We start from the raw sequence: 12,216 nt of genomic DNA on the forward strand, positions 1-12,216 counted from the left end.
CTCATTGGCCAAGTGGGGTTAGTGCTCTAGAATACCTTTATATTTGTGCCGTATTCCAAACCTCATCTATGTCCTTGGCATGTCCATTAGTAGGTGCCATAGAAGATCTTACAGATAGTAGAAGTGAACATGATCACTACTGGTGACAAGAACCATGAAATCTTGATGGTGAAGATAATCTTCTTGCATTGTTAGATGTCGCTCAAGCAAGCTGAACCTATCTGTTAGTTTCAGTGCATTGAGAAAGGGTTTGACAGCCAAGGTGAAAAATGCTGTTGGACAGCAACCATATCAACATGTAACAGGGCTCACGGGTTATCAAGAAGTATAGTGCTCGCTGTTTGCTTACTGAGCAAGCCTAGAAAGCAACAAGATACTTGACAATGTGCCATTATCCATGCCCTCAAGCTGAGCGCGGATCTGATCTTCTACCTGTACTTGAAGAACGCAGTGGGATCAGCTTGAAGACGCGTTCGCTTGGTATCAGTGTCTGGGAAAGAATCTACAAGGTTTTCACTTATTTACAGATCAGTTAATCTATGTGTGTTTTTGTATCTAACCTTATATATAGAATCAAACATGTATTCCCCTATTCTGGAGGCGTAACATAAGGCTCTTGGACCCCAATGCAATATCTGTTCCAGGTCACCTATCACATCTAGTTTATAACGTTGGTCTACATATGTGGTAGAGGGGTCTTTGGGCACTAGGATATGGAGGCAACTGTTACCCCATCCCTTGGCTTTTACCCTGAACTGGGCACATCCTAACTATCTGAGCCAGGGATATGTGGTCACACAGCAGGTGGCAAGATGACTAGTGACTGGGGCCACATGGTGGCTCAGTGGATAGCACTGCAGCCTTGCAGCGCTGGAGTCCTGGGTTTGAATCTGGCCAGGAACAACATCTACAAGGAGTTTGTATGTTCCCCCCATGTTTGTGTAGATTTCCTCCCATTCTACAAAAAAACATACTGATAGGGAAAAAATCCCTATATGGGGCTCACAATCTACATAAAAAAATGACTGGAGACTGGGGCCCCCATAGTGATGCCAAAATGTAAAATATTCTAACCATTACAATAATCTAACTATCTGTATGGGACTTGGGGGCTGAAGACCCACGTTGGGAATTCACCAGCTCCCCTGTGTGGGCTAGACCGACGTCACGTTTCTACTGTCCTTTGTCATGTGTTTGTTTTTGTCTTTTTTTGCTGCAGTTTTGTGCAACTTGTGACAAAAATTGCAAAATATATGCATCTGCTAATAACAATATAGTGCAAAACAACTTCAATTATAATAGAAAAAATCTGGTTAATCCAGTTCCGTGATCACATATAGTCGAGGAGGCGCAGTCAGACCCAACCTACATTTTCTATAGTCAGGAAACTGTGATATATATTCAATTATGGGACATGCTAGGATGACATTGAACAAATACTTGTAATAGTTACCAGTTCTTATTTCACACAAGGAAACACATATCTTTTTAGTGTTCATAAACAGCTAATACACTCAGGCATTCACAAACCGCTGGTGGCAAATAACAAAATTAGCTAATTCCCGAGAAGTGAGAAGATAATAATAGTAATTGCCTTCCCCCGTCTTCAAGCATTGCACAAGGTTTTATTCAGGTTTCCTCCGCAGAGCGAAAATGCGTTGGGTCTGCAGACGAATGAATGAGAACATTGCCAGGGCACTGACTGCTCAATGGATATTAGACCTATTTATTTAGATGGGGGTTCCAGGTTACTGAGCTTTATCCTCTAATACCCTGAAGAAAGCGCTATTAACCATTTCATCTCCTCGCCAGTAACAGTATAAATACTCCAGAGAGATCTAAAAGACAATTTTTAAGAATTTAAACAATATACTGTATCTGTTTCACAAAAATTGGATCTAATATGGCATGAACCTTGTTAATTTTTTGATATTTTAAATGAATGATTAAATTAATGAATACATTTGTGGGTTACATTTTAAGGCAGGTGGCCTGCAGATACAATTGTAAATTTTACAAATATGCAATTTAATAATTTGTCTTAAACAATGAATCCCTACCAAGAAAGAGGAATAAATAATTTTTTACCGTATACAGCTGCGTACATCTACCTTACCATGCCACTATACAACACACAGCACCAGTTCATGGTGTTTTTGTATACCGTTGCACTGAAAATTGCAGTTTAATATGCTTTTAAATACAGGATCCATTTGCATTACTGCCATGTATATACCAATAGTTCAAAAACATGTGAGAGAAGCAGCACTGTTATATTCTACTATCAAAAGGATACAAAGCTGTGCGGGATCACTTCCACGGTCCGGATAATAGAGTATTCCAAAAAAGAGATGAAAAAGTAGTGTCCATTGCTTTCCTAAAGGATATATGTTTGTTCACCCAAAACAGCAGCAAGGTTTCAGCTCCTTATTGGAGTTATTATCAAGAAAAGTCTATTACAAGTGTCCAAATATTATGGCTAGTGGGGGGGGGAGGGCACCTGGGCACCACGCCAGTGCCATACAGCACTGAACATCTGCCGCCGTACTTGTCAAAGCTTGACTGGCTGGTGCTCTTACAGACATACCAGCTATGATTAAGGCCTGGTTCACATCTGCGCATGGGTTTCCATTCAGGGAGTCCGCTTGGGGACCCCCCGAACAGAATCTTAATCCGCATAAAAAAGCAGTTACCCTAGGAAACCCCATAGACTAGAATGTGGTCCGTGTGGTTTCCGCACGAAAAATGCAGAGAGAAAAGTGCTGCGTGCATTTTTCATGCGGAGAGGGGAACCGAATGTCCCAAACACAGATGTGAATCGGGCTTAATAATGATGTCTCAAACATGGCTTATGCTGTTCAATGGAATACCTTCCTTTAGTCCCTGTCACCAGGGTGTCTGTCCCCTGAGATTGTTGATTTATTGTGCTAGCGCCTTGTTGCTCAGTAATACTAATACTGTTACTATGTAATAGCTCATATTATTCTAAGTATTGATGTACACTGTATAATATTGGATTATTTTTTGTTAATTATGTGGAATGAGACACTTGTACTAGAATTTGCTTGATAATGTCTTGAATGAGGAGATGAAACATTCTTGCTGAATGCTATGGGTGAATAAAGCTATGGGGGAATAAAGCTATGGGGGAATAAAGCTATGGGGGAATAAAGCTATGGGTGAATAAAGCTATGGGGGAATAAAGCTATGGGTGAATAAAGCTGTGGGGGAATAAAGCTGTGGGGGAATAAAGCTATGGGTGAATAAAGCTATGGGTGAATAAAGCTATGGGTGAATAAAGCTGTGGGGGAATAAAGCTGTGGGGGAATAAAGCTATGGGTGAATAAAGCTATGGGTGAATAAAGCTGTGGGGGAATAAAGCTGTGGGGGAATAAAGCTATGGGGGAATAAAGCTGTGGGGGAATAACGCTATGGGGGGAATAAAGCTATGGGGGAATAAAGCTATGGGGGAATAAAGCTATGGGGGAATAAAGCTATGGGGGAATAAAGCTATGGGGGAATAAAGCTATGCGGGAATAAAGCTATGGGTGAATCATTCTTTTGAATGATGCTAATTATAAAACAACTTTTCATAAATGAATAGTACATGTGAATATAAGAGCTTTTTCAATAAAACATATTAAAGACTTAGGTTTCGCTCTTCACTGCTCTTCTCTTATCTTCACTTAGCCTGTTTATCTGTATAGAATCGGTCTCTTACACACAGAAGTCTATGGTGATGGGAGGGGGGAGGAGGAGGCTGTTAAGTGATGTATTGCCTCATTTTGTGTAGTGGTAGAGTCATATCTTGGAGATACATCAGTGTCAGAAGAGTTTCGCCTCTCGCAAGGTAGCATTCGCAGCCTTGGCTTCTTCCACCCACTCCCTACTTAAAGGCTTCTATGTAAAAACGTATTTCATTAAAAAGATATATTACAGATTTCTTATATTCACTCCAACTATTGGTTTGTGAAAGTTGTTTTATAATGGAGTTACTCTTCAAAGACTATAGGCTAAGGCATATAACCTGACCCTACACATCAAATAGGCTGTGATTTTTTTTCCTCCTAAATGCTTATAAACATAAATTACATAAAGAAATGTGAGAACAGGAAGAAATGTTCACATTTTTATTATTTGCAGTAAACATATCATATTTGGTGTGAAGTACACATACTAGTTCATGCCTTCTACTATAGAAACAGCATATAACACAAAAAAAACTAATAAAATCACTATAAACATCTTTTTTTCTAACTGCTTCATGCCCAAAAAATGTTAAAAAAAATCCAAAATGTTTCCTTGTTGGTTACCAAACAACTGAAAGACAACTATTTAGCTAAGCTTCAGTTTTTCATGCACTTGATCCAGAGATATATGGAGGAAACAGATTGCACAAAGTTGCTTGTATATAGTTGTATGTCATGCTCATTTTACTCTATTATTTTTCAGGGTCGTACAGTTGGTTATATCAGTTTAGAGAATGTACCTTACTACTTGATATTGCTGATAGATTTTATAAGCCTAAGGGTAAGTTCACATGGAGATTTTTGGTCAGGATTTTGAGGCCATATACACCTCAAAATCCTGACCAAAAAGTTGGCTCCTATTGAAATCAATGGGAGCTGCTTGGGTCTTTTTTCCGGGAGACGTTTCTTCCGTCTTCCATACAAAAGAAGTGAGATGCTCATTCTTCAGGCCTGAAGACACTCCATCCTCCGGAGTAGGCCCATTCATTGGGCCTAATCCGGAGCGGAGTGCACAGCTGGATACAAGTGCAGTGCATCGGCTTTCAGTCGCAGCTACTCGTCTTTTGGATCGGAACCTTAGGCGGCCTCCACTTCAGGTTCCAGTCCAAAAAACCCCGTCTGAACTTACCCTTAGACTTCCCAATATAGACCCCTATAGACATGTTGTATCTTAATGGTGAGAGGGGAGAAAGCACCTGCCGCTCACCTCAGGCAGCAACAAAGGTTTTGACAATTTAATTCCAACAATCTGGTCATTATCATCCCCAACATGTGCCATAAGGGCAAAGTTTGGAGGCCCTTACACATTAGATGGGCCACTGGTTTCTTGGACAAGATCAATCTATCATATCGTAAACTTTCATTGGCAAAACCAAAAGTTATTGTCCATGAGTTGTCCATGAACATTGACATATGGAAGACAATAGTGGATACTACTATGTATAGGAATTTTTTTAAAACCTTATACCAAGTAAGAGGGTCACATACCCCTGTTTTATCTGGTACAGGAGTTTACTGTGTACCAAGTCTTTATTCTCCATGATGGCGAACCACTTATAAGCTGGACCTAGCCATTACATAGAAGTATATACAAGAATGAATGCTCATTTCTGCAATCCTCCCTATTTCATTAAATCATTTGCGTAATGAGTAGCCAAAGTTAAGAGTTTTTTTTTCCCCCCTCCGCTTTTTAGTGCATGCCACGGAAACCTCATATGTGTCGTTGGCCAGTAAACATGGCCACCATGAAAAGGAATAAAGTCAAATAAAACAAGTAACAACAATGATGCCTTCATTGTTCAGGAACAAGGCCACATTATAGAGCTAAATCAGCTCTAAACCCATATTAAACATGATAGCTTCCTTAACTCCTTTGCTGCCAAAGGGGTCGGCGGCACATTGAAAGTCTTGCTGGCAGCCAAGTGGTTGTAACATCTATTTTTCAGCTAATGACTTTCCTGCAGATGAAAATAAAATGTCCATATAAAAAGATGATTTATTAGCAAAAGGCTGAGACATGGAGGAGACGCATTAATAAGATCCAGACATAGCCATGCAGAATCTTCCTATTTTTCCTATGTTATGTATGAGAAATAAAATAAGCATCGCTTGCATATAAAAAAATAAGGAGCCTTGACACGCAGAGTCTGTGAGAACAGGGCTGATGAGAGGAAGAACAAGGAGGTGTAACAGTGGCTGTTAAATCCTGGAAAGTTTTATGCAGCATGTATCTGGTCCCTTTTAACCTACCCCGTCTTCTTTACATGGCTTTTTCCAAGGTACATACTCTATATATAAAAGGTTCTTTTGTCTAAAGTTCATCCTATTGATAACAAAGTCATTTTTTTTTATTTTATTGGAGGAAATTTTATTTAACTGGTGCAAATAAAAAGTGCAGAAGTCTCTGATATCAGCCAATGGGATGTCACCATGGGGAGAACTTACAATGTTGCAAGGCAGCCGTGCTAACCACTGAGCCACAAGGCTGCCCCAGAAAAGCAGTCTGATGGGTCACTATGGGCCTCTGTTCTTTTTCAATTTGCACCACGTTCGGCATTGTTTCATGTTTAACTTCTAATGTAGTTATAGTGTGAAATCACTGAACATAAATAGGGGAGAGGGAAAGACTTGGGTGGGGCAAAACTATTCAGGTTCCCGGAGTTTCCATACCCATTCTCTAACAATCGACTTGACACATGTCTTATTAGCCATCACTTACACAGTCCAGTCATATTAATGTGACCACCGCCTACTTTTGACGTCAACGTTAAATAACCAATCGCAGATGGCACGTGTCATTAGCCATCTGGGTGCACTCATCATTGTGGAAGCTACGATGGATCAACACAAGTATGCATCTATCCTTGCGGACCATGTTCACCCCTACATGCGAATTGTTTTTCCTCAGGATGATGGCATCTACCAGCAGGGCAATGCGACGTGTCATAAAGCTCGCAGTGTACGTGCGTGGTTCGAAGAGCACCAGGATGAGTTTACCATACTCTCTTGGCCAGCAAATTCCCTGGACTTGAACCCAATCGAGAATCTGTAGGACCATCTCATTCGCGCCATGGATGCTCAACCGCGTAACCTAGCACAGCTGGCCACGGCACTGGAGTCGGCATGGCTCAACATCCCAGTGAACATCATCACAACATCCCCTCTCTTCCTGCACGTCTCGCAGCGGTCCGCTCTGTCAAAGGTGGTTATTCTGGATTTTGACAGGTGGTCACATTAATGTGCCTGGACTGTGTATTTACCTAATTATTGCACCTCTTTACCACTTATTCCTAGAATTCTTACTTAGAACCTCTCCCTATTTTCCTCCATACATGTAGTGTCTCTGCCTGATAACCTGACCGCAATAATATGTTTCGGACAAGTTCCAGAAAAAAGTTCCCGCACTCATGGTCATATCCATTGACAAAAAAATTATCGCTAAGATGGTTAGAGAAAAACTTATTAGAAAATTACTTATATTTGCAAAAATGTTTAACTTTACTCTTTACAAATATAAATAGGTTTATATTCATGGGAAAATCCCATTAATGAGAAACTGCTTTTATCCTTCCCTCCCGACACTCTGACTCTTGACCACTTGACCGACCCTGCTCTATTCCGATGGCAAGCGGGATGAGTAAAGTGGGGTCAGCCATGTTACAAAGGTTGGCGCATCAGTCTTGTATTTCAGCCTTCACCTGAATCTTTCTCACGTGATCGACCCCCCCATTTTAAAAGCTCAGTATGAGCATGACGGGATACAGTAAATAGTTACGTACGTGGGATCTACTGCATTGTTTAAAGGGATTCTACCATTAAAGCAACTTTTTTTCTAATTACCACATCGGAATAGCCTTAAGAATGGCTATTCATCTCCTACTTTTAGATGTGGTCTCCGACGTTCCTTAGAAATATCGGTACTTACCGGTATGCTAATGAGGTCTCGGCAGCAATGGGGGCGTCCTTCTTCTTCACCTGCCTCTTCCCCTTGTCTGTCGTCTTCTTTCTTCGTCATGTCTGACGCCTGCGCAGTCGGCTCTGACAGCGAGACCCTGTTAGAGCCGACTGCGCAGGCTCAGTAAGGTCCGTACAGCCCTCCGACGCGCAAGTGAACTCATCCAGGCGTCAGAGGGCTGTGCGGACCTTACTGAGCATGCGCAGTCGGCTCTAACAGGGTCTCGCTGTCAGAGCCGACTGCGCAGGTGTCAGACATGACGAAGAAAGAAGATGACAGACAAGGGGAGGGGGCAGATAAAGAAGAAGGACGCCCCCATTGCTGCCGAGACCTCATTAGCATATTGGTAAGTACCGTTCTTTTCTAAGGAATGGCGCGACAGAGACCACATCTAAAGGTAGGAGACGAATAGCCTTTCTTAAGGCTATTCCGACGTGGTAATTAGAAAAAAATTTGCTTTAATGGTAGAATCCCTTTAATACGATGCTGAGCTTTTTAGTTCCCCAAATAACCCCTTTATGTTATTTTTCTCAGTGGCCTTTCAATGACTTGTTATGTTCTGTGATAAGATGTCGACATTTCAGCATTTCAGCAAGTTAAACTTGGCCACACCTGTAAAAAACTTCTTAACAATATAATTTATGTCTAATGTTATTGGTTTTTTTTTTCCTGTAGGTGTTTTAGCGTTCATTATTAAAGTATCTTACAAGTATCATGTCTCCTCTCCTCTTCTCAGGACTTATGCTACCTGTTTTTTGCGTGGTTGAGCAAATGGACAGTCGGGAAGAACATGCTGAGTTTGTGCTGGTCCGGAGAGATGTCCTTTTCAATCAGTTGGTGGAGACGGCTCTTCTGGCCTTAGGATATTCTCACTCGTCTGCAGCTCAAGCACAAGGTATGGGAGATTGTAATATTACTTTGAATGTCTTGGATTCTGGATGGTAAGACGACTTCTCTGTTCACAAGGGCCGTGACCGTCACAGATGACTAATATTTTATTCTGTGGAACTGGTTAGTACACTTATAAATAGCTTATTTTCACCAGAAACAATATTACCTGTAAATATAAATCTTTCAGCTGTTCTCTTCTGTCACGTTGTTAGGAAATCTGCACTCTCATCTCTTTCTATGCCTACAGACATTAAAACTTGCTAATTGTTACCCAGATTTCCCAGAAAACAAAATAGTGATCTTCTTAGTAATGCAGTGATACAAGACCTTTCACCCATGTTGATAACCAAGTAGGCAGCCATGCTAAAGATGTCATAGGATGGATCCAGCGCTCCATTATCTCAATTTTTCTGATCCTATGAACAAACAAAAACTTGCCTGGGACCGCAGTGTAACAAAGGGTTCACATCTGCGTTGGATATCCTTTTATCCTGTTATAGGAACAAGAAAATCCCAACATGAGCATATTTGTTAAATGATGGGCAGCAAAGGATCCTAAGAGGCTTTGTTGACTATATGGGTCTGTTCACATGGAATTTTTTGCAGGCGGATTTTGACGCGGAATCCGCCTCTAAATCCGCCTGCAAAAAAGGCTCCCAATCATTTCAATGGGAGCCACTCGCTTTTTTTCCCCCGCTAGCCGGAAAAACAAGCAACATGCGCTATCTTCCTGCGGATTCCGCAGCTGACTCAGCAGCGGCGTCCGCGGAGCGAGACTCACTCCCGATTAGCCCATTCCTTTGGAATGCATCCTGAAAAGGAGCATAAAGTTCAGGCAATATGGTCCAAGGTAAGTCCATAGGTAGTCCATAGTTGGCGCAAATCTTTGGAATTGGCATGTATCGGTTAGTGCCTTTCCATGATTTGTTAAACTTTTTCTATTTTTTGTGACATTTTACAGACCCTGCAAAAGAAGAGTCCCCAAATCATAACTACCATTAAAGCTATTACCATTTTATAGCTAATAACATTTACATAGCATTTTGCTATTTGTACCCTTGCGGTACACCATATAGTGCCCACATAATACAATCATTCAGTGCCTAAATAACATTGCTGTACCTAAATATCACTGGTAAATAGTCTATTTAATAGCACTGTCCTATCAATAAACTAGAAAAAGCATCTTCATCCTGTGCAGTCACCTATCCATCGGATTGAACATGAGCATAGACTCACTTCGCCGTGACAGGACATGGACAACCCAGGACTAGAGATGAGCGAGTAGTACTCGATCGAGTAGGTGTTCGATCGAATACTACGGTATTCGAAATACTCGTACTCGATCGAATACTACTAGCTGTTCGAAGTTAAGATTCGATGCAGAACCAGCGTTGATTGGCAGAATGCTATACATTGCCAATCAACGCCGGTTCTTCTCTTACCTTTAGAAGTCTTCTCCCTGCCCAGCGTCCTCTTCCGGCTCTGCATTCACTCTGCTTAGGCATCGGGCCTGGGCAGAGCTGACTGCGCATGTCCGTGCGGGCATGCGCAGTCAGCTCTGCCTAGGCTCGATGCCTAGTAGAGTGAATTCAAGCCTGGAAGAGGACGTGGGGATGCTGCGCAGGGAGAAGAATCCAGCCCGACCCTCACTCATGGACTTGGTAAGTAGAATTTGATTGAATGTTGCGTACCCCTGAAACGAGCATTTTCCCCCATAGACTATAATGGGGTTCGAAACCGGTTCGAACAGTCGAACAGTGGGCGGCTGTTCGTATCGGATTTTGAACCTCGAACATTTTAGTGTTCGCTCATCTCTACCCAGGACCCCTTAGACAGGCCATGATTCATTCAGCTATCCATGGAGTACAACCTATTGGCAAAATCCTCTCTGATCCAACAATTATCATTAACCCATTAACTGAAAGAAATATAACCAGGCCATACAATGTAAATGTGTAGGGAATGGGAAAAGCACCACATTAGGCACCAAGACTTCTCGAGAAGCCAACTATCTTTTTCCCATTCTCCATTTTATTGAAGGACTGCGCCACTAGGCCTTCTTTTATTGTCTAGGCCAAGTCTTTTAATACATGGCCACGTCCCCAGTTGCTTTTTGTGGCAGTGCGTCTGCTGTGTGGGAAATCATCTTTTCCATTTTTTATGATTATTTCCATGCTGGAAGTAAACAACATAATGCTGAATAATACACAGTTCTGTAATTGTCACATTCTTTAACCTATTAAGATGACCTTCCTAATAGTTCTTGACGTGTACGCCATTAATGAGTGCCCAGTCGGCATAGCCGGGAAGTGCTGGGCTATAAAGCAGTTTATTATTGTGTAAGGTAATATTTTCCTTTGGATTGTGTCATATGAACATGGTTAGCAGCTCCGAATAAGAGTGAGTCACACAGCACACTTCCAATGGGGCCTTTGTCCTCTTCAATTACACATGAATGTAAATCTAATTGTATTTATGGTTGGACTTCTCATTGCTTTGCTGTTTAATTTAATATTGGAATCACATCTTTATGTTGCAGCCCTCAGAGGCCGAGTTTTATGGTTGGTCTTTGGTATTCTGTGAGCGAAAATATGCGGGGAAAAGGAATGTATCAAGCTCTAATTAAAGTCTTTATAAGAAGCCATCATGGCAATGAGCACCACACTAGAGACGGGGACGGGCACAGGTTGTGTATCCTTGTGGCAGTTATTGTTACATGAAATGAAGATATGGCGCCCAACCAAACCAGAATAACCATTTTACATCGATTTATGGGTTCCAGTTAGAATTGGATTAGACAAATATAATACCCATTTTACTTTATTGTTTTCTGGAGATCTTGTAAAGCATGTGATTCAATTTTGGGGTGAAACTATTTTCAGATGCCATATCAGATTGTACATCTTTCTGTGGCCAACAGTGGCAACATCTGAATTTTCTCATGTTTTGGCCAGACAGAAATAAAAATAGAATTGGTGCATTCTCCATGGCTTAGTACAAGGTTAGCATAATGCATGGCCAATGCAGTCTTCAGATAGGAGACAGCAAACATAATCATGTATAGATCCACAAGGTTCATCTTCATCCATCTCCATTTTAAAGGGCAAGTGGGGTCCCAGATCCATTCTCCATTGGAATGAATAGTATGGCTTGTATTGTCATGTCATCTTTCTTGGTTCTCTCTTATTCAAAATTCTATTTCATTTCAATAAAGAGTAACTCTGCTTACATAGACCCCATTCTTCTCAGACCAGGGACTAAAAACCATCACAATATCAGAGCTTGTTGGGTACCATTAACAGGTTAATTTAAAAACTTGTAAGGCGTGAACTGATCTGCCATAACAAGGAAAAACTTCCCTCCTGCTCTTGAGTATTGGGAGGTAAAGTCATTGTATATATTGGATTCAAATCTTGGCATTCAAAACAGAATGAACGCAAAGATGGATCTATCCAATGATGGACACCAATGGATCCCATTGATCTTTAAGCCCTGTCCAGTACCCACTTTGATTCCAGTAATTTTGTTGGCCCAAAACATCCTCCATACAAGGTCTCATTCCTGGATATTTGATAGAATCTGCAGCAGAGGCTCCTGATGGGATTTCCAATGAAGATG

At 41.3% G+C, this 12,216-nt stretch overlaps 1 protein-coding gene across 2 annotated transcripts in view; it reads left to right on the plus strand.

Annotated features, from left to right (window-relative positions):
• Nucleotides 1-12,216, plus strand: part of SATB2 (SATB homeobox 2) — a 133,072-nt gene that overhangs the window by 25,832 nt on the left and 95,024 nt on the right. For both annotated transcript variants that reach the window (XM_075284992.1, XM_075284993.1), the window contains exon 3: nucleotides 8,441-8,599. In XM_075284992.1, coding sequence (XP_075141093.1) covers nucleotides 8,441-8,599 — 159 coding nt within the window. The remainder of the gene's footprint in view (nucleotides 1-8,440; nucleotides 8,600-12,216) is intronic.

The sequence above is a fragment of the Leptodactylus fuscus genome, chromosome 8, assembly GCF_031893055.1.
Source record: "Leptodactylus fuscus isolate aLepFus1 chromosome 8, aLepFus1.hap2, whole genome shotgun sequence".
Taxonomy (NCBI): Eukaryota; Metazoa; Chordata; class Amphibia; order Anura; family Leptodactylidae; genus Leptodactylus; species Leptodactylus fuscus.